At 35.1% G+C, this 23,772-nt stretch overlaps 1 protein-coding gene across 1 annotated transcript in view; it reads left to right on the top strand.

Moving 5' to 3' along the window:
* STK31 (serine/threonine kinase 31) overlaps nucleotides 1–23,772 on the top strand; it is an 81,154-nt gene continuing 57,382 nt past the window's right edge. Inside the window, exons 1-10 of the mRNA XM_040259770.1 lie at nucleotides 1–41; nucleotides 130–182; nucleotides 6,577–6,675; nucleotides 11,417–11,491; nucleotides 12,987–13,145; nucleotides 14,977–15,335; nucleotides 16,452–16,626; nucleotides 18,604–18,719; nucleotides 20,288–20,447; nucleotides 23,316–23,438. Of these exons, the coding sequence (XP_040115704.1) occupies nucleotides 14–41; nucleotides 130–182; nucleotides 6,577–6,675; nucleotides 11,417–11,491; nucleotides 12,987–13,145; nucleotides 14,977–15,335; nucleotides 16,452–16,626; nucleotides 18,604–18,719; nucleotides 20,288–20,447; nucleotides 23,316–23,438 (1,347 nt within the window). The 5' untranslated portion in view covers nucleotides 1–13. The remainder of the gene's footprint in view (nucleotides 42–129; nucleotides 183–6,576; nucleotides 6,676–11,416; nucleotides 11,492–12,986; nucleotides 13,146–14,976; nucleotides 15,336–16,451; nucleotides 16,627–18,603; nucleotides 18,720–20,287; nucleotides 20,448–23,315; nucleotides 23,439–23,772) is intronic.

Raw genomic sequence — 23,772 nt, 5'->3', positions numbered from 1 at the left:
AGGAATTGTCCAAATGGAGGAAGATAAACATTGCAGTAAAGGTACTGACACTAAAAATTATTTTTGTATGTAAAAGTTAGATGATCTTGATGAATTTCTAATTTTCTTTGCATTGTAATTTGATTTTAGTTGAAGATGTGGTTGGAAGTCACGTGGAAGATGCAGTAACATTTTGGGCCCAGGTAAAATAGCCTGACTTATTTCCTCTCCCACCTCTTCCTCCACTAACCCAGATCCTCGCTAACAAAAATGAAAGTAAAACCCCGCAATATGATATATATATGTCATTGTTATTTTCCATGCTTAATTTTTATTGAACATTATTAACACAGGGCATTATTAGAAGACAAATGGCTAAAAATTGAACTTCATACCAGAATTATGAATGTGAGGTTTTAAAATTACACTTAATTTAGCATCAGCAATCTAGGCTGCATAAATTACTGAAGATGCTGAGAAGCTGTTGTGTTTGTGAAGTTACAGCTCCATCTAGAGGTCTTGGATGTGATTGTTTCTTAAGTGATTCAGTTCAGTTCAGCGCCTCAGTCATGTCAGACTCTGCGACCCCATGGACTGCAGCACACCAGGCTTCCTCGTCCAGTACCAACTCCTGGAGCTTACTCAGACTCATGTCCGTTTAGTCGGTGATGCCATCCAACCATCTCATCCTCTGTCGTCCCCTTCTCCTCCTGCCTTCAATCTTTCCCAGCATCAGGGTCTTTTCAAATGAGTCAGTTCTTTGTATCAGGTGGCCAAAGTATTAAGAGTTTCAGCTTCAGCATCAGTCCTTCCAATGTTCAGGCCTGATGTCCTTTAGGATTGACTGGTTGAATCTCCTTGCAGTCCAAGGGACTCTCAAGAGTCTTCTCCAACACCACAGTTCAAAAGCATCAATTCTTCACACTCAGCTTTCTTTATAGTCCAACTCTCAAAAACCATAGCTTTGACTATATGAACTTTTCTTGGCAAAGTAATGTCTCTCCTTTTTAATATGCTGTCTAGGTTGGTCATAGCTTTTCTTCCGAGGAGCAAGCAATACTGTTTTTAAATTTCTTAAGTGATATTGTTTTTAAATTTCTGTCTTTTTTTCTGTTGGCTTAATTTTGAATTTGAGGTACAATATCTTTTTCATCATATAATTGAAAGTACTAATGGAACATTTATAATTTTATATTGGCAGTCTTCAAGGCAAATAAGTTTACTCAATTTTAAATACAAAGCGAAGCACCAAAGTGCTTATGTTCCAGAATTTAAGAAGGTGAATCTCTCTAATGTACAGTTACTCAATAACTTTTAATTTTATGAGCTGTGTGATATGAAGGGGAAGGGAATAACATTTCTGTGTACTTCTGCAGCCTGAAAACAACTCTCTTTGTGCGGGTAGAGTGAATTGGCAATATGGAAAACAGGATCTATGAAAAAGAATGATTAAAGAAGAAATAAGATTAACTCAGGCTTCTTAAATCTATTTAGAAAACATATTTTAGAAGAGTGATATTCATAGAAAAAGTTCAACAAATTTCTATCTCAGCTTATGGACACATTTTCTAAAGGGTGCCCACATGTTCTGGTTCCTTGCCCATTTCCCCATTACCTCTGCATTAATAGCACCCATGTCCCTCTCAGCAGTGTCCAGTGTTGGATGATAAATATTTTTAAGCTTATTAAATAGGAACAACATTTACTATCTTAATTAAATAAGGTTTTCTAGACGAGTACTGTCTGGTAGAAATATAATTTGAGCCATATAAGTAATTTAAATTAACAGGCAAGATCAATTTTAATAAAAACATTTTATGTAACTCAGCACATCCTAAATATCTTTTTAAAATGTAATGAACACAAGTATGTTAACAAGATATTTTATTTTCCTTTTTTCATAGTAAGTTTACAAAACTCAGTGTATATGTTAGACTCACAGTACAACTTAGATGAGCCACATTTCAGGTAAGAATTGGCTATTGTATTGGTCAGTGCAGCTCTAGACTTCAATTTTTATTGACATTTATGTGAATTTGTAGCCTGAATTTGAAATTATGATTTAAACCAGATGTCGGCAAACTTTTTCTGTTTAATATTAGTAAGTATTTTAAGGCTTGTGGCTGTTTTGCAACTGTTCAGCTCTACAAAAGTTGCCATTGTAGTACAAAGGCAGCCATAGACAATATATCTGTAGATATAGGTAGATCTGTAAATAAAATTTTATTTACCAAAACAGCAGAACTCATAATTTTTGAACCTCTGATTTCAACCATGAAGTTGAGGCTCCTGTAGAAATTGAAACACATTTCAAAAACAGAGAAAGCATGTCTTAATTGAATGAAAAGATTAAGAACTAAAACTACTAAAGTGTCCATATGAATCAGATTTTTTTTTTTTTAAGAAGCAAATTGTGCACACATGTGACTCCATATTGGAGACAGGCCCTATGTGTGCCCCTTTGACAGTTGTAATAAGAGATTTCCTTGGTCAACTAACCTGAAATCTTGTGCCTTAACACATGCTAAGGCCAAAAACAGTCATTAAGAAGAAGAGAAGACCCTTCTCAACCTTGGGAAGCATCTTCCAGAAGGTTGGTTGGCAATAACTGTGCTTCTCCTTTGTATGTTGTTTCTAGGAAAAAAAAATTTTAATGAATCCTATGCATCTAAGGGACATCTTCTGATGTTTGATGAAATTTTGATATGTTTTGATAGAATGCTAAAATTTTTAAAAATTCAAGATGACATTGCTAAGATGCTCTATCTTGGTCTGTAATCTCATTTCAAGAACACATGCATGCTAAGTCGCTTCAGTCCTCTCCTGCTCTTTTACAACCCCGTGGGCTATAACCCACAAGGCTCCTCTGTCCATGGCATTCTCCAGGCAAGAATACTTTAGTGGGTTGCCGTTTGCTTCTCACAGGGGTCTTCCCGACCCAGGGATTGAAGCCACATCTATGTCTCCTGCATTGGCAGGCAGGTTCCTTACAATTAGCGCCACCTGGGAAGCCCAGGTCATTTCAGGAACACAGTATTTTTGTAAAGTGTGGTCCCAACAGGGGGACACGTCATGAATTTCACTTTAAAAGACATTTCTTTATATAGCAGTGCTAGGCGTGAAAGGACTTCTCATATTCTTATAAACATGAAGCTCACTCTGTTGCTTACAGTTGTTTTAATTTTGTGTTTTCCAAGTGTGCATGTGGTATACTTTGTGAGAATAGACTTAGTATATGTGATTTTTCTGGAGGTTGATAATTTTGCATGCAGTGGATTTTCTTTAAAAAGAATGGTCAGTTACATACCTACTTCAAGAGTATTTTCCTGTAAAAAAAGACTTTTTTGCTATCTTAATTTTGGTTTTATTATTTGATGTTAACGTTTTGTTATATTTTGTATAATTGTATTGGATCTCTTAGTATCAAATAATAGATGTAATTTAATAGTCACTTTTTTTCCTGAAAACCTCGTCACTTTTTTTTTTTCTGAAAAATGCTGCACGATGCTAATTTTCAGTGTAATTTCCTCCCCTGCTCAATTGTAAGATGTACTTTTTAACACCTGATGTGTACATACTGTTTAACAGAAAAGGCAACAATAAAACAGTAATTCTACAGAAAGAATATAGCAGAAAAAAAGCTAATTGTAGCATTTGATTAGGGTTTTGATAGGCTGTAGATGAAGAGTAAGTAGAGATTAAGAAACATATGGAGGCAGGTCAAGATGAAGATCTGCTCACATGTATTCTCTGTTTTTCTACCACTTTGGATTTTCTGCCATTTAAGCCACTTACATGAGAACACTTTGAAAATTTCGGTAGGCCTAGTTTGCTGAATAGCCATTGGAGGAATCTTAAGTATTTGACATTTGAATAAAGAGCTTCCATTTATGCTAGTCCATATACCTACAAAATCTAATTATGTAAAATGTTTTGGTGTATTCTGAACTTCAGAGAGTTCATTCCTGGGGATTATTATTAAAGACTGATTTCAGTGTGTTTTGGGGTCGGTTTGAATTCACTTCACATTTTTACTGTACGTAGAAACTCAAGAGTTTATTTTCATTTATCGAAGATAATCATATTCTTTCTAGCCTTATTGACTGTGTTATTGATATATTTTTAAAGAACATACGTATTTAACGGTTTACTTTGAAATAAATACAGGAAAGTTGTAAAATTATTTTCAATATTATGCCCTTCACCTAGCTTTCCTTGTTTCTGACATTTTACATAACCATAGTACAGTGGTCACAGTCAGGAAATTGCCACTGGTACAGTGCTAGTAACTCTTAAGTACAGCCCTAATTCAAATCCCACCAGTGTTTTTCTTATTTTCTTTTTGTTTCTATTCCAGGATCTGCTTCAGGATCTCACATTTTATTTAGTTGTTAGGTATCCTTAGTCTCATCCAACATTTGGTAATTAAATTATACTTTTATTTTTCATGATTTTGACATTTTTAATGAGTACTGGTTAGTTACTTTATAGAGGATCCCTCAGTTTGTATTTGTTTATGGTTTCTCATAAACAAATCAACAGTAGTACTACAGAAGTGACTGTAGCACTACAGTACATACTACAGTATGATTACTGAAATTATGGCATATTGAGGACTTATAATACGGAGATATTTCTTTATTGGTGGTATTAACCTTGATGCACTTGGTTAAGGGGATAACTGCTACGTGTCTTAATTGTAAAGTTACTGTTTTTTCTTTTGTAAGTAATGAGTGTTTTTGTTTTTGTTTTATACAGTTTTTAATTTATTTTTACAAAAATAAGGCCATTGTAAGGTGTAAGATGATTCTGCAGCTTACTTTTTCCAGCCAATATCATGGTACAACTTACATCAGGGTACATAGTCTTTTTTTTTTTTTTTTTTACTTTACAATTCTGTATTGGTTTTGCCATACCTTGACATGAATCCACCATGGGTGTACATGCGTTCCCAAACATGAACCCCCCCTCCCACTCCCCTCCCCACAACATCTCTCTGGGTCATCCCCGTGTACCAGCCCCAAGCGTGCCGTATCCTGCATCAGACATACACTGGCAATTCGATTCTTACATGATATTTTATACATGTTTCAATGCCATTCTCCCAAATCATCTCACCCTCTCCCTCTCCCTCTGAGTCCAAAAGTCTGCTATACACATCTGTGTCTTTTTTGCTGTCCTGCATACAGGGTCATCATTGCCATCTTTCTAAATTCTATATATATGTGTTAGTATACTGTATTGGTGTTTTACTTAGCCAATTATACAGAGTGAAGTAAGCCAGAAAGTAATGAGTGTTTTAGAAGATACATTGAGACTATCTAATCTTGTTTTTCTTAAACTTTTTATACCCACAGATATTTTATTTATGGCTATGGTCTTTGATGATGATTTTCTATTTTCCTCATTCCTTCTGCATTTGTTAATTGGAATTACTCATTAAGGAAGAGTTGTTTGCTCATGACCTTTTTTTTGTTTAGTTAATCAGTTATTAATATACACCTGTGGGTTATAATCTAGTACTGTCATTTATTTTGTGCTTTACATTGTTCCAGCTTTGGCCGTTAGGAGATTGTTCACATTGACTACTGTATCATTTAAGCTACACCCATTCTTTTTTTGAATATTTCTTTACTTTTTGGCACCGCCAGATATTCCAGGATCATCATTTATTTCCCTGTCCTAGTCCTGGAATGATCCACTCTCCAGAGAAATCTTGTTTCTTTTATCAGAGAATGGTTTTTAGAAATCAAGATCTGGGTACTAGGTGTGCTTGTCACTACTTGAGTATTATTGCTTCTAGTTCCTCTTAGCAGACAGAGCTAGGAAATATATTTATCAATGTAATACAAAAATACAAATACATATAACTAACACATGTGCATATTTATATTTATCTGTATTCTTTCATACATACATATATTCACACATAAATGTGTAGTTGTGTACATATGTATGTATATATACATGAATTCATACTGATATTTTGCAATTGTAATCTAACATTGCAGGTTCATTAGCCTGCCTTCCTTATTTGTAATTTATTTCTGCCTGCTTTCATTATATACAGTGTATTTATTTATTTGTTCAATCCTCATATACATCTAAAGTAGTTTCAAAATCTTTAACCCATGCCCTATGAGAAATAAATTTACTAAGTAGATAACAGTGTTTATGTACAGAGGAACCTATACATTTTGAAATCAGTTTTACATCTTTTTCCTGTACACAGCAACAAATATGTGAGAAGACCCATGTCACTTGACTAAAATACGGTACCTATTTTGAGCAATTAGGATTTGATTTAAAGTAAAATCCAGAGACAAAGTTATCTCTTCATATGATATTAATAATATTTAGTATCTAATTTTGAATTCCATGTAATTTAAACTCATTGGGAGGTAAAAAATTTTCTATAGCCTAGTTCCATTTCTAGTAAAGAACTCATTTGAATGATGAAAAGTAACGATGTGAGAATTTATTTAATTTCTAATGCTCCAAAACCTTTTAAGTATCATGCATAATAGAACCCTTGTTTGCATAACATTGCAAATATTAATAATATTTTACTGAATTTATTTCTGTCCTTCCTTCTAGAGTATCAGTAGAAATAAGGATATTATGAAGATTGGTCGTTCACTGTCTGAAGTCTGTCCCCTTGCCAATTCAGTTTTTGGGAATCTTGATCCAAAGAAGGTGAGCCATATCCTGATCTTAGTTTTATAGATTTTGGAATTTTTGTTATATTTGAAGAAAGAGGCACATTTTTAGAATTTGTATAGACTATAGTCATTATAAATTTATTTTTTCAAAAATACTTATGAACTGTCTGCTATCTACCAGGCACTGTGTTAAACACTGGTACTTAACACAGCGGTGAACAGAATAGAATGGTGGTGAACAGAGTAGAATCATTGTCCTTGACCTTGATTCACAAAAATTTATGAGAGAGATGTTTATGGACAACAGTTTGACAGTATATATGTGCATGTATTTTTTAATTGGCATAATTTACAATGCAGTATGTATCTTTAAAGTACACAGCTTGATGAATTTTTCATGTTTTCATCTATGTGATTACCACCCAGATCAAGATACAATTCTGTCAGCTTAGAAAATTCACTCAGGCCCCTCTCAGTCAGTTCTTAGTCAGTAGTCCTTTAACAGAGGTAACCATTATTCTGACTTCTGTCACCGTAGGTTCATTTGCCTATTCTTAAGTTATACAATATATATACTCTTTTGTGTATGTATGGCTTTTTTTGTTCAATGTAATTTCTGAGATTTATCCATATTATTGTATGTTTGTTCTTTTTCAACGTATGCAGTATTTCAGCGTATGAAAGTGAAAATACTAGTTCAGTCTTGTCCAACTCTTTGCGACCCTATGAACTGTAGTCTGCCAGGCTTCTCTGTCCATGGGATTCTCCAGGCAAGAATACTGGAGTGGGTTGGGATTCTCTTCTCCAGGGGATCTTCCTGACCCAGGGATCAAAGCTGGGTCTCTTGTATTGCAGGCAGATTCTTTACCATCTGAGCTACCAGGGAAGCCCAAATATATAAATACACCAAAATTAATCTCTTCTCCTTTGCTGGGCATTTGGATTGTTTGTAGTTTTTGGCTACTGTGAATGAAACTGCTATGAACTCCTTATACAAGACTTCTGATGGATGTTTTAACTAATTTATTTTGTGTATATACCTAAGAGTGAAATTGCCAAGTCATAGAGTAGATGTGTTTCACTTTAGTAGGTACCAGCCAGTCAGTTTGGCAAAGTATTGAACCACTTTGCATCTTTACCAGCAGAGTTTGAGAGTTCCAGTTCTTCTGTGTCCTCACCAACCCTTTACATTGTCAGTCTTTTTAATACTAGCCACTTCTGGTGGGTGTGTAATGTTATTTTGTAATTTTACTTTTATTTACCTTAGGAATCTGAGCTTAAGCATGCTCTTCAAGTTTTATTAGCCATTTGGATATCTTTTGTGAAGTACCTATTTAGATCTTTTTCCAGTTTTCAAGGTTATTTGTCTTGATTGATTTATAGGAAGTTCTATACAGTTGGGCCTCCAACTGTATAATACATATACATTATATATGTATTCCATGTTCATGAATTCACCCAACTGCAGGTTAGAAACATTCCAAAAATTTTTCAGGCAATTTCAATGAGCAGAACTTGAATTTGCCACATACTGGCGACTATTTGCATAGCATTTTCCTTGTATTAAGTGTTACAGGTAATCTAGAAATGTTTTAAATTGTATGGGAGGATGTGTGAAAGTTATGTGCACATATTGTGACATTTTATATAAGGGATTTTAGTGTCCAGGGGGGTCCTGGAAACACTCCCCTGTGGATACCAAGGGACAACTGCTTGTGTTCTTTATATATTCTGGAAATGAATCCTTTGCCTTACACGTGTTGCCAATGTCTCTTAGTCCATGGCTTCCCTGCTCACTTTCTAAAAGGTGGAAAAAGAAATAAAAGATGGGCCAAAATGAAAAAAAAAAAATAATATTTGAAATCTATTAAATTTTTCTCTTCTGGCTTCTGCTTTCTGTTTCCGACATAAGATATCTTTACTTACCCCAAGGCCTTGACTATATTCTCCAATTTTGTTTTTCCCCTAGAAGTTTTTGCATTTAGGGCTATGGTATTTACCTCCAATAAATTTTTGGTTGTGATTTGAAGTTGAAAGTGAAAGTCACTCAGTCATGTCCCACTCTTTGTGACCCCATGGACTATACAGTCTATGGAATTCTCCAGGCCAGAATACTGGAGTGGGTAGTCGTTCCCGTCTCCAGGGGATCTTCCCGCCCCACAGACCTTCCCACCCCAGGGATTGAACCCAGGTCTCCCACATTGCAGGTGAATTCTCTACCAGCTGAGCCATAAGGAAAGCCCAAGAATACTGGAGTGGGTAGTGTATCCCTTCTCCAGCAGATCTTCCTGACCCAGGAATTGAACCGAAGTCTCCTACATTGCAGGCAGATTCTTCACCAACTGAGCTATCAGGGAAGCCCCTGATTTCAAGTAGAGATCACACTTAACCTTTTTCCATATGAATATTCAATTATATCAGCCCCATTTATTGAAATGATGATCCTTTCTTTGTTCAGTTGTATTGGAATCTTTGTTTTAAATCAGATGGCTATATATGAGTGTTAATCATCTTTTTCAAAACAGTAAATGCCTGTAATCATGGACACATCAACTTCTCTGCCAAGAATTTACCCATTGGACATTTAAGTACAGAAAGTACACAAAGATGTCTATACAAAGATATTCTGTATAGCATTATTTGTAATAGGCAAAAATGAAGTTAGCTAAATATCATTTAATACATACAGTAGTAGTAGTGATGATAATGATAGCTAGCATTTGCGGGGAAGGTGATGGCACCCCATTCCAATACTCTTGCCTGGAAAATCCCATGGACAGAGGAGCCTGGTAGGCTGCGGTCCATGGGGTTGCGAAGAGTCAGACATGACTGAGTGACTTCCCTTTCACTTTTCACTTCCATGCATTGGAGAAGGAAATGGCACCCCACTCCAGTGTTCTTGCCTGGAGAACCCCAGGGATGGCGGAGCCTGGTGGGCTGCCATCTATGGGGTCACACAGAGTCGGACATGACTGAAGTGACTTAGCAGCAGCAGCAGCATTTGAATCTTGCCCTCCATGAGACAGAGACAGTGTTCTAAGCACTTCGCTACTAACTCATTTAATCCTTACTCATTTGTACCAAATTATTTAATCCTCACAGCAGCCCTGTGAGGCAGATACTTGTTTTTTCTTTTTCTGGAAATTGAGACACAGTTAGAATAACTTTATGAAAGTCACCAGCTAGTTAATGGTGGATCAAATATTTAAACTCACAGAGCCTACCTTCTTAACTGTTATCTCTCTTGGAATAGTTAATGGATTGTGGTAGATCCCTATTTTAGAACACAAAGTAATCCTTTTTTTCATTTTGCCCTTCTAAGGCACTTTTCCTGCCAGTGGGTCTCCTCTCTGCAAGACATTTTAACACTCCAGATACACTGCATATCTGTTTATGTTGTCAGGTAGGGTTGAACTTGGGAGGGCTACAAACCACTGTTATATCTAAGATTCTCCTCCACACTCCAGGAACCAATATTCACTCCCTTAGGGATATTATTTCTCCCATTCTCCCATTAAGAATGTATGATTTAAAGTAATTATCAACTTGGGATGACTTTGTATCTCCCATTTCCACCCTCAGGAGACATTTTCAACATTTGGGAGTATTTTTGTTTGTTACAACTGGAAGGAAGGCTGTTGGCATGTTATAGCAGTAGAGGCAGGGGGCCTGGGTGGGGGGAATGCTAAACAGGTAGAATGCTAAACATTCTACAATGTATAGGAGAGAAGACATCTCCCTCCCTCCCCCACCAAAGAGTTCAGTTCAATCACTCAGCCGTGTCCCACTCTTTGCGACCCCGTGGACTGCAGCACACCAGGCCTCCCAATCCATCGCCCTCTCTTGGAGTTTACTCAAACTCATGTCCATTGAGTTGGTGGTATCACTGGCATCACCAAAGAATTATCCTGTCTCAAATGTCAATAGTGGTGAGTTTGATACACTGACTTAAAGGATGTAAATTTTTCTTTGTTTTTTTTTATTAAACATAATTAAATTAAGATATAAATTTAAAATAAATGAAGGTTCAGTATTAAGGATATTATCTAATATCATTTATTTACTTTTAAATAATACCAGGGTCCTTCTATGTGAAGTAAAAAATGTGTGTTAGTCGCCTAGTCATGCCCAGCTCTTTGGGACCCCATGGACTGCAGTCCACCGTGTTCCTCTGTCCATGAGATTTTCCAGGCAAGGATACTGGAGTGGGTTGCCATTTCCTTCTCCAGGGGATCTTCCCAACCCAGGGATCGAACCCAGGTCTCCTGCACTGCAGGCAAATTCTTTACCGACTGAGCTACGAGGGAAGCCTGAAGTAAAAAACGTGAGAATCTTTTTTGGCCGGTTGAACATAGGAATCCTGTAATGGTCAAGAATTATAGTTAAGTGGCATGTACCTTGGCATGTTTGTGTTTTAAGAGCAATTAATGTTTTCAGACATCAAAACAGCATGATTTGAAGTCTTTGATGTTTGTGCCTTTTTTTTTTTTTTTTGAGTTTTCAGTTTTTATGCTTTTAGTCTTCTGTTTTTTTATTTTTTAGAGAGGCAGAATAATATGATGGACTCTAAAGGCAATTGCCTGAGTTTGAACTGATTCTGCTGCTTACTAGCTTGTGACTTTGGGCATGTAATGGTGAAAACAAAGTACCTGCCTCATAGGGTTGTGAGAATAAAATAAGTTATTATACATAAAGTACTTAGTAAATGAGCTGATTACTTAGCATTACTATTCATTAAAATGCCAAATAATTTTGCTTTCTTTTTCTGTCTGTAGATTTATGGTGGATTATTTTCTGAAGATAAATGTTGGTACAGATGCCAAGTACTGAAAGTCATTAACGATGAAAAGGCAAGAATGAGTGTTTAACTTTTTTTTGCCATGAGGAATATTTATTTTCATTCCAAACTTTGGTGCTTATTTAGCCTTACATTGCTTATTCATAGTAGTATTAAAATATGGTTGAATACCACTACAATATTGTAAAGTAATTAGTCTCCAATTAAATAAATTTTAAAATATGGTTGAATAACATATGAATTGATTAAAACATACATCCCCCTGCTCAAAAAACAACAAAAGAAATGAAGTGCTTACAAAAGTCAAAGTTAGATTCAGAAATATTCTTCTGATTTTACGTTGTCATATAATCACCCCGGATTATCAAAGAATAGATTACCTAATTTGTGCATTATTTTGGTGACCAGTTGGTTCTTTGTATTTTAGTTCTTAATAATTATATTTGAGTCTTGCTGAGTAAGTTAAAGTTTATTCTATAAAGATTGAGTAGAAAAAGAACATTTGATTCTAAAATTATGTTTATATTTTACTTAGTAGACATGCATGTTGTTAATAGTGAAGATTTGCTTGCCTCTTTCTTGTTCCTTGGTTAAATGTGATGAATTTTCTTTGCATTTAGCTATTTTGTCTTTTACATTGTGAAATTCTGGACTATTTTTAAGGGAATTTGTGGAGATAGGATTCTAAATAGTTGTTTGGTGGCAGTTGGACATCTCAGGCTGTGTAAAAACATCTTTGTAGGGTTTCTGTTACTATTTTTTTTTAAAATGTCTGCTTTCTTGGACTTAAAAATATGTTATATAATATTTTGTAAATATTGTTCTTGGTGCAATAAAGTAAGATGAAACGCTTTGAGTAATGTTCCAAATATATTTTTTAAATCTTGTGATTTATTATTGTTATAGGTAATGATTTATCTTATTAAAATTGACCTGTTCCCCACAGTTTGACAACTGGAAATGATATTTTGTGTTTGCTTTTGATTTGGCTTTAACTTTGTAAATTACGGGCGAAATGGCTTTTGACCTTGTGATAAACTATTTATCTTTTTACCTTTTATAGTTATAGAGCTGGAGGAAAGGGTGAATTTGATTCATTTCAAAGGTCTAATAGCTGGAGTTAAGTTTATCAAAGAAAGTTTCCTAAAACTTTGCCTTTTCAGATTTTTTTGTTTCCAACTTGAATTTAAGAATGTTGATTGATTTTAACATTAGAGATAGAAGAGAGTCATAAGTTTCATAGACTTATATTTATTTAAATACCACTGTTTAAAAAAATCAAAATGAGAAATGGTACTGTTGGAAATAGTACTGTTTGATACTAGTTGAACTAGTACCAAATAGAAAAATCCCTGGGATCTCATGGACTATGGGTTTTCTGTATTTTGAGGATATTACTGGAGCTCTTGTTTCTGAATGCATTTAGACAATTTCAGGTGAAATGCTATCATGATTTACAGGTAATTGACAAAAAGAAGCAATTATATGATTTTTTTTGAGATATTTAATCTAAGTTCTGTATTGGTATTTATCTGATTATTTTCCAGTGTCTGGTGAGATATATTGACTATGGAAATACAGAAATTCTGAATCGATCGGATATAGTAGAGATTCCTTTGGATCTGCAATTTTCTAGTGTTGCCAAAAAGTATAGACTTTGGGGACTACAAATTCCCTCTGGCCAAGAAGTTACCCAGTTTGATCAGGCAAGTTACAGATTTAAAATATTTTTGTTTATGGAAAGAAAACTATGTGCTTGAAAAAAAAAAGTCTGGTTAAAATCCATTAATTTTCTATAATATGAAAACTTGCATAAATTAGTGAAAAATGTGAAATTATGGAATAACTCAGAAGCAATTATATAATAATATATTTGTACTCTTTGCTAGAATACACATTCTAGATCAGATAAGACGGGTGTTTGTGTGTATACACATATAATAAATGTAAATAGTTTCTTCTGATGAGAAAGCTTCAAAGAATAGTCTCTTATTATTGAGAGACTGATGCATATAATTATTGTTATCTTTTGCTTTTGAGAAAATATTTATAAAATAAAAGTGATCTTTAGCTGTGGCCATAAACATCACAAATTTGAAATAAGCAGAGTTGTAAATTAATCAGATTTTATCTTCTTGGCAGAGGCTTATACTGTTCAACATAGTAATTGGCAGTGACATTTCTGTTAATCTAGATTCCAGTTTGCATTCATTTCCATTAAATTTTAGGTTAGCAACCTGATTCTGGAAGACCTCATAATTTCAGTGGTAGTCTTAACAAGAATCCTACCTCCTTTTAAATCTGTGCAAAAATGATATTCTTTTTGTAATTGATACTGCTATTGAAGGAATGTTACACTGCAAAGTAATCAGATATGTATTTTATATTCAGCAGCTCAAATGACTTATGTGAAAATAATCAGTACTAGAAGGAACAATAAAATTTGAAAACCTTCTCTTTGCCTCTTTTTTTTTTTTTAGTTTTTAGTATCTTTTAGGTCACTGGCTGTAGTGTTGTCTGCACTATAGTTACTATAAGAAACATTTCTGTACCTAGAACTGTGTTGTTCAGTTACCAAGTCGTGTCCAACTCTGCGACCACATGGGCTTCCCTGTTCCCTACCTCCCAGAGTTTGCGCAAATTAATGTGTTTTGAGTCAAGTGATGCTGTCTAACCATCTCATCCTCTGCCACCATCTTCTTTTGCCTTCAGTTTTTCCCAGCACCAGGGTTTTTTCAGTGTGTCGGCTGTTTGCGTTAGGTAGCCAAAGTATTGCAACTTTAGCTTCAGTGTCAATCCTTCCAATAAATATTCAGGATTTATTTCCTTTAGAACTGGTTTGATCTCCTTGCAGTCCAGGAGATTCCCAAGGATCTTCTCTAGCACCACAACTCAAAAGCATCAATTCTTCAGCTCTCAGCCTTCTTTATGGTTCAACTCTCAGATCTGTACATGACTACTGGAGAGACCATAGCTTTGACTATACAGACCTTTGTTAGCACAGTGATGTCTCTGGTTTTTAATACACTGTCTAGGTCTGTCATAGCTTTCCTTCCAAGAAGCAAGGATCTCCTAATTTCGTGGCTGCAGTCACCATCCACAGTGTCTTAGAGCCCAAGAAAAGAAAATCTGTCACTGCTTCTACATTTTCCCCTTTTTCCTAGATAGCAGATTTCATTTTTACATGCCATAATTCCTCAGGACACCTTTGTATTTAGTTAGGACCAAAATGGTCAACAGAATCTGCTTAAAGAGATTATTCTAGGATATTTAATTGGTACACTTTAAAACATGTATAAATATAGATGCCTGTACAGGTCTTAGCTCTTCTTCTGGAAAGGATTTATCGTGTATAATTGGAGTATAGTATTCACATAAGGAAGTATATTTATATTTAGCCAACAAGGTAAAACCACGTTTGTAGAGATTTCAGAATGAAGAAATGATTGGAAAAACTAGATATTAATAGAAAAAATAAGTGAAGAAAAATATGTTGGTATAGCTGATTAATATCTTCTTTTTTCTTATCTTTCTTAGGGCAGAACCTTTTTGGGGAGCTTGATTTTTGAAAAGGAAATTAAAATGAGAATTAAAGCTACCTATCAAGATGGAACAGTAATTGCTCAGGCTGAGTATGGCAATGTAGATATTGGGGAAGAGGTGGCTAAGAAAGGATTTGCAGAAAAATGCAGACTCACTTCCAGCACTAATGTCTGTGAGGAAAAAAAATCAGATCCTGGTCAGCTTGTCCTCAGGAACCTCAAAAGCCCCATTCCTTTGTGGGGGCATAGATCAAGCCAGTCAACCTTCACCCGGCCAAAAGGGCGCTTAAGTGGGAGAGTGTCTCTTGACTTGAAGAATGAAAATGATGCAGGAAATAATGTGACATTTCCAAAGTAAGATTGTAGTGGGATTCTCAGTCCTACCTTTTGACTTACGTTAGAAGCTCTTGTCATAGTAGTCAAGGCTTATGTTTTTAGAGTCCTCAACTATGTCAGTGATTGTGAGGGATGATACTGATTATTTCTGTTTTTCTCAAACAGGTATTCCTCTCTAACACACTGAAAAAAAAATTCCTCTTTAACAGGGATATTTTAATTAAAAGTCATTTTGAAAGAAAAATCATTCCTGAATTGTTTGAAGTTCACATACCAACTCTTCTTTCCAAGTCTTTTGAATACATTTATCATAAAAATCTACCCCTAAATCTAAATTATTCAGTCAAGAGACAGAATTTCAGATAAACTTTGAAGTTTTTCCTATGGCTCTCAGAATATTTTAATGAGTTTTAGGGAGTTGCCTTTTCTCTTTAACAAAAGAGAGGCTCTTTTTTCTTCCTGTGAAAATTTACTGTGATGAAATTTGATTATAACAAAAATGTTCATTTTTTAGATAATTTTTAGTTATAAACTTGAAGCAGAAAGCCAGATTTGATTTTTAAAAGTACAAAACCATCCTTTTACTTCTGTATCATGGTCTAGCCCATGATACTGTGTCATGGGTAATAAAGCTTTTTGTTGGGACCTTATCAGTGTTTTAGGAACTAAATGGTCAAATGGAGTGGGAGTAATGAGGAGAGACTGGGAGAAACTGATACAGAAATGCTTTTTACTGGCTTTGCTGGAGTTGATATGAAAAAGTTGGAATATGATTTATCTGAGATTAGGAGGCATTGCTTTTGAAGTATGACTTCAGTTACAAAATCTAGTTTGCATTAAAATGCTTTCTAATGGACATAAGTTTGAGTGAACTCCGGGAGATGGTAATGGACAGGGAGGTCTGGCGGTACTGCGATTCATGGGGTCGCAAAGAGTTGGACACGACTGAGCGACTGAACTGAACTGAATGTTGAAACTAGGTAAAGATTAGATTAGTTTCCAAAATTAACTTTATATAAACACACACACACATATGTATATTTATTATGGTATAAAAAGCCAAATTTTAAGTTTTGATCTCTGTCACACTTAAAACAATTTGGTTTTTAAAATGAGTGAATTTGTTTTTAATAGGGAAAATTTGGCTGTTGGTGACTTTAATTTAGGGTCTAATGTCAGCCTGGCAAAAATTAAGCAGGACCAGAAACTGATTGAAGAAAATGAAAAACTTAAAACAGAGAAGGAGGTTCTTCTTGAAAGGTGCAAAGCATTAGAATTGAAAGTAGAACGGACTGCCCAGGAGCTGCAGGTATGGAATGTTTCAGTGGCTTAAGATAATGATCAACTGGGAAATCATTGTGTTCATTTACTCTTATTTTTTTAAAAGAGATTTATTCATTATTTATTTTTGACTGCATTGGGATCTTCACTGCTGTGCACAGGCTTTCTGTAGTTGCGAGGAGTGGGGCTACTCTCTAGCTGACGATGCGCAGGCTTCTCATTGCAGTGACTTCTCTCGTTTCTGAGCATGGGCTCTAGGTAGACAGGCTTCAGTAATTGTGGTGCATGGTCTTAGTTGCTCTGAGGCATGTGGGATCTTCATGGACCAGGGATCCAACCCATGTGCCTTGCATTGGCGGGTGGATTCTTAACCACCTGACCACCAGGGAAGCTCTTGATTTGTTCTTATTTGTCTTTATACTTTTCTGTCTCCTTTTCTTACCATCCCTTCTTCTCCCTACTCTTTATTCTCTCTTTCTTCACACTTATTTATAGATGAAATTTTTTCTTATGCTACAAACTAATGATCTTTGAATTTCATTGGCTGTTTGAAAGATTAATAATTTCTCATTTATATTTCCTTTTATGTTCTTTAAATTTTTTTTAACTCTGGAAATTTTCCAACATTTTAAAAAGAGAATTGAATAATTAGTACTATGTATCCATCACCCAGTTTTTACAATTATTAATTAGTCTTTTTAAAAATCTATGCCTCCTAGTAATTTCAAAACAAATCCCATTCATAATAATTTAATGTATATGCTTTAATGTATTATGTATCTCTAACAGAAAAGAAATTCAAAAGAGACATAACCATAATACAATTACATTTAAAAATTAGTAATAATCTTTTCACTAAGTTCACTAACTTATGTTCACACTAAATGAAAGTCACTCAGTCGTGTCCGACTCTTTGTGACCCCACAGACTATACAGTTCATTAAATTCTCCAAACCAGAATACTAGAGTGGGTAGCCTTTTCCTTCTCTAGGGAATCGTCCCAATCCAGGGACTGAATCCAAGTCTCCCGCATTGCAGGAGGATTCTTTGCCAGCTGAGCCACCAGGGAATCCCATAATATCATTTAATATCCAGTGTTCAGATTTCCCATATTGTTCCATGAAAGCCATTTTATGTTTGGTTTCTTCCAATCAGATTTCCAGTTAGGCCTATACATTCCATTTTGCTTGATAGATCTCTTAAAGTGCTTCATCTGCATCCTGTTGTTGCGTAACAGGCTGCTATATCTCCATGTATTTCCTTTTATGATAGTTAAGTATCAAGGTTTGCTCAAGTCTTCAAATGTATAACTTTTTCTAATACCAAATATGTTACCCCAACACGAGTTGCCATTTCTCTAACATCAACTGAATGGCCTACAGTTCATTTTTGACACTAAATGCCAAGAGTTATCTCAGACTCCACAAGGATTAAGTCCCTCAAGACTTAGCTCAATTCAGGTACCAGCCACAAATCAGGTCCCAGGCTACCCACACTTTTTTCTATCAGTTTAGGACTTCCTATGACCCACTCCCACACCTTGCTCTCAATTCAGTAATTCAGTAACAACTGTCAGGACTCATGAAAGTGCTGTACTTATGGTGACAGTTTTATTATAAAGGATACAATTCAGGAACAGGCAAATATAAAAAGAGACGCAAAGGGGAAGTTATGATGGGAGTGGAGATGGAGATCATTTGGAGGATTCTCTGGACCTGTCGCTCTCCCAGCACATGGGTTTGTTCACCAGTCTGGAAGCTTCCCCCAGACCTCATCATTTTGAGTTTTTTAAAATCAAGGTTTCATTACTTGGGCCTGGTTAAGTCATTGACCATTGGTAGTTGAACTCAATCTCCAACCCTTGAATTCATATGTGGCATTCTTCAGGGAACACTGCCTCATAAATCCTTTAAAATTTTAGTTAAACCTAAAGGTTATTTAAATAACAGTAGAAATACAGTTTCCTATGTGGGTCTGACTAAGATATGTTTGTTCTTTGCTTCAGCAAGAGAAAGCAACTACCATGGATTTGACTAAATGTTTGGAAAGCACTCTGAAGACTTGTATAGGTACCAGAATGAAAAATCTGGCAGCTAAGGTTGAAATATTGAAAGAAATAAGGTAGGTAAAAGCGAATTTTTGAGGAGAATGCTTTAAAACAATGCTGATTAGTTGTGCTTTAATTTCTTTATTTCATTTTTCCTTTTTCTTTTTTAAAATTAATTAAATTTTTTAATGGGGACCCTTGATGGTTTTATTCCTGGTTTTCTCTGTCTTTCTCTCCATATATATATGTATATATACACATATATATACTTGTTCAGTTATTGCATTGGTTTCTACCAAACATCAACATGAATCAGCCATGGGTTTACCCATGTCCCCTCCCACTTCATATTTACTTTGAAACTTATTCTTTGTATTTTCATTATTTTAAAGAGGGAAACTAAAGATAGTTACTCCTGAGACAAATTTTATACTGTTTTTATAGTGTTCTATTGTCACCGTGTGGGATGATAGTGTCTAAAGTTATATATGAGAATGGAATTAAAAAGTCAACACAACTTCTAAGTAATAGTTTGATGGGAAACTACTAGGTCCCATTGTTTTGCTTGGGGTTATTTTCAGTCCTATTCAGAAACTAGATTTCAGTAATCCAGATTATTTAATTATACTCTGTCTAAAGAAAGACAAAAGTAGTCTACCTAAATCAGAGGAAAAGTGATGTTCATGGAGTCAGAAGAAAAGCAGTTGGTTAGCAAGTCTCATGCAGTTTAATCAGCATGTCCCAGATTCTGTATGTGAATTAAGTAGGTATTTTACTTTATAGAAAATTGCTTTATTGTTGGTTAGGGATAATTTTTCACCCTTTTCTGGAATGTGGAAAATGGTTCTCAAAACAATCTAGTTCTCTTTTTGTGCTGTGCACAAAACTTAAACCAGTAATTCATTTTTTCATGTACTTGGAAATACTAAGATGTTGCTCTCAGTTAATACTGTGTGTTCATTTTTTGTCCATTGGGAATCTATTTTCCAGTATAAATCTGTCAGTCAGCATCTGGTTTATAGGTTTTAAATAGTTTGAGTAGTTTGGTCTCTCTAGAGGTTAATCAACTTTTAACGCACAGCCAAAGTGACTACACTGGAAAAGCTGTGAGACAGACTTTAGACCAAAACAGTTCAATATATTTTGACCTGTATTTGAGGAAATAGTGTGCTATTAGAATGGCGGAAGTCTAGTTGGAAGCTAAAACAAATAAAATGGTGAACCTTGTTGGTTTTCCTAAATTGGCCTCTCTGATTGCTTTGTTGGGTTTTTTGGGGGGATTTTTTTTAAGATGATGCAAATGCTGGTCTGCTTATTAAGGTACAAGTACTCTGTGCCTTCATCTTGATAAAATTGGCTTAAATATAACATTTTAAAAGAAGTATTTACAAATCTAATTCTGCAGACTTATGAAGCTGTCTTTTTATATAAAATATTTAATTTTTTCCCAGTGAAATGTATTTTTAGTTACAGGTTTGTATAAAAGTTATCTATGATTTTATATAGTTTTAAAAAACACCTCTTCATAGCCAGTGTTGTAAATAGTAACTTTAGACCATTATTATTTGTGTAATTTTTTTTCTCACACCATCTTAAACATTTCTTGATCTTTTCCTTTTGCTATTTTTTTTTTTTTGAATAGACGTGTCAATATCAGTGTTCGATTTGGAAATGACCTTTCAGATGCTATACAAGTGTTGAATGAAGACCGCTTTACTATCCCAGCTTCTCTGAATGAACTAGAGCTAATTTGGGCAGAATATAATCTGGCTCAGGAGAAGATTCAAACTTGTGAGAATGTGGTGGGTCAAGAATTTTTCTCCATTATGATTTTTATCTGTTGAATATAAGGAGATAATATCTTTTAAAAAAGCAGAAGGACTGCAGATATTGTAATGATATTTTATATGAAATCTTTAACTTTTGGAATATCTTCATATTAGTAATTTGATTTCTTTTGTTGCCTTAGAAGAAAGGTAAGGTAAATGAGTAGTGGTTGTGGAAAAGGGTTAACAAAATCTTTTCCCCTTTTGCCTGAGGATTTACTTCTCTCTGTTCCCTTGGTAATTTGATAAATTGAAATTTCAGTCATGTTACTGGCAACATTGTTTAGGTAAATAAAATCCCTAATTGATAAATTGTATCTGGATTGGGAGGAACTGCAAACTACAAATACTAAACAACTGGACATAATCCTTGAGGGACCCTGGAAGCTATACCTATAAGAGAGAATGGTTTTTGAGGGGCATGAGGCTTATAAGCCAGGATGACTCCCACACCTGCTAATGTGGATCTTCTGGTCACAGGGGCATGCTTTATGCTACAGTATAGGACTCTGCCTTACTATTAAATGCTCTCTAAACCATCCGTTCTTGAAAGGTAGTTATATGTGGGTGCCTCCCTGGTGGCTGAGACGGTAAAGCATCTGCCTGCAATGTGGGAGACCCGGGTTCGATCCCTGGTTAGGGAAGATCCCCTGGAGAAGGAAATGGCAATCCACTCTAGTATCCTTGTCTGGAAAATCCCATGGATGGAGGAGCCTGGTAGGCTACAGTCCATGGGGTTGCAAAGAGTCGGACACAACTGAGTGACCTCACTCCTTTCTTTTCCTTTCCTTTATATGTGGGTAGGAAAGGGATATGAAGAATGGAATATTTCGTGTGAATTCTTAATTAGTGTAGGTACAAATATTTTTTTCCTGTGGGAATTTTCTTTATTATACTCAGCTGAGTGGAACTCCATGTTTTCCATATAAGATATCTGATAAAATAGTCATAGCTTTCCATAGTACCTATGAGCTTTATACTTGAGTTTGGAGTTGTCCTGTCTTAAGTATTGTTGGTGTCTGCCTCTGAAAATTGTACCCTAAAGGTCTTATTCCCTAGTCATACCTCGTTTGGCCAGTTGGCAGCCTAACTGGCTCTGAATGAGAAAAGTAAATAAGATAACTAAACCTTTGGAAATGCCAGGAATATATAATTTGAAAATAGATTTGGGTTACTTTACACATTAGACCTTTACTGGTCACTTCTGATGATAGACAAAAAAAGGTGACAGAAGTAATAATTTTTGGATCTTTTAGAAACATGTATGTATAGGTACTTTATAAACATGGGCATTTTTGCTCCTCAGGAAAATGAGGCCCACAAGGTTTAAGGAAATTGCTCAAGATTACATACTTCAAGATTATATACTTCTAAATGTTAATCTGGAATTTTAAACCAGATGTCTTGATTACAAAGTGGATTCTATTTCCATACTGCCATCATTAAAATATTTCACAATTATTTTCATGTAGTAAGATGAAACTTGAAAAAGAACTGCTTTTTAACTTTTGTCATTTAAAAATAGCAAAGTGATTCAGGACACGGAGGGGAAAAGGTCTTATAGTGTCTGTCAGATTTGGTATTCTAGTAGGAGAATTGTGATTTTTTAAAACAATTTGTCTCCACTACTGCTGATACTTCAGGACTGACTTTTGGGCTTTATTGCCCTAAAGTTCATTTGACAGATTGAAGAGTAGATTACTGTAGATTATTAAGGACAGAGGCATAATTGTCCCTCAGATAAAGTTGTCTTTTTATTTCCCTTGTTGTACTTAATTTGCATCTTAAGATTATTATTTTCATTTATATATTTTGCACAGTTCTTTGATTACCATGTGTACTTCTTAAAACATTTTTTATTTGTGTATTTATTTTTGGTTGTGCTGGGTCTCCATTGCCACACAAACTTTTCTCCGGTTCTGGCACACGGGGGCTACTCTCTAGTTGTGATGTGTGGGCTTCTTATTGCGTGGCTTCTTTTGTTGAGGAGCACAGGCTATATAGAGCACCAGGGCTTTAGTAGTTGGCTTCCTGGGCTGTAGAGAACAGGGTCAGTAGTTGTGGCACATGGGCTTAGCTGCTCCGTGGCATGCTTCCCAGATTGAATCCGTGTCTCCTGCATTGACAGGCTGATTCTTTACCACTGAACCACCAGAAAAGCCTGCCATGTGTACTTTTGATGAAAGAGAGTCTTTTCTTTTGTCTTCATAATTAGTTATGTAATGGTCTGGTTGAGTTTACACAAAAAAGAATATTCTAAAATTCGGACTTTTAAGTGTATATACCTCTGTTACAAGTAGTAGAGACACAAATTTAAGACGTCCTATTTCTCTCTCTACTTCAGGTATAGGACAAATACATAAATAGGTAGTTCAATATAGTTTATTAAGAACTATAATAGAGCTAATGCATAGGGTTCTTGGATATCTCTCATATCTGTTTCCAGGCATAGCTTCTTGGGGGAGTTGGAGGTTTTATCCTGTTGGAGATTAAGTAAATCTTGAAACATAAATAGATGAAGGAATTGAGCATGGGGTGGGAGTAGGAAGGAGGCAGTATGTAATTAGTCACAGACACTTGTATAATTTTCTTAACTAAAATTTTATTGTTTTGGAAAAGTAAAATTAACAGAGCAGAATTGTGGAATTTAAATCTTATTTCTAATTAAGGAAAAGAAACTTTGTCAGTTTGGTGATCTAAGAAGAGGGGTTTGTCTTCAATATTATGTTGGAGAATGTAATGTTAAATTTTGCTAATTTTAAGAGATCAGTTTTTTCCATATAGGTCAGTGTGTAAAAACACCTGATATATTAATGATGGTTATTCCCTTTTTCCTTCTTTCAGAATGAAGGGAATATTTTGATTGCTGAAAGAAATGAAGTACAACAGAAGCTGTACATGGCAGTAGAAGTTTTTATTCTGGAAGTTGATGAGTTATCTCTTAATAAACGCTTAAAAACATTGCAGGTTGGAATTTTAAAAGATATTAAATATACATTAAAATATGTTTACCATTTGAGAGGTGAAATTAGCATTTGCCTTTAGACTTCACACAGGACTGATGGCTGCAGAACCTTTTCTTTTTGATGAATCCTAGATTCTTTTTAATGATGTAAAATTTTATATTGATATATTTAGTATGTTTTTATATAAATATGTATATATGTATCCTGCAAGCAGGGTAAAATAGCCAGGCATATAAGGCTTGTTAGAGCAGCATTCATTGGGAAAACTCACAGAGACAAAAGCAGTAGCAAGCAGGTTAGACATTTTTCTAGCAGAAAATCTAGTAAAGCCTTTA

The sequence above is a fragment of the Oryx dammah genome, unplaced genomic scaffold (assembly GCF_014754425.2).
Source record: "Oryx dammah isolate SB20612 unplaced genomic scaffold, SCBI_Odam_1.1 HiC_scaffold_18, whole genome shotgun sequence".
NCBI lineage: Eukaryota > Metazoa > Chordata > Mammalia > Artiodactyla > Bovidae > Oryx > Oryx dammah.
The sequence above is the reverse complement of the archived record's forward strand: the minus strand, read 5'-3'. Positions and strand labels throughout refer to the sequence as shown.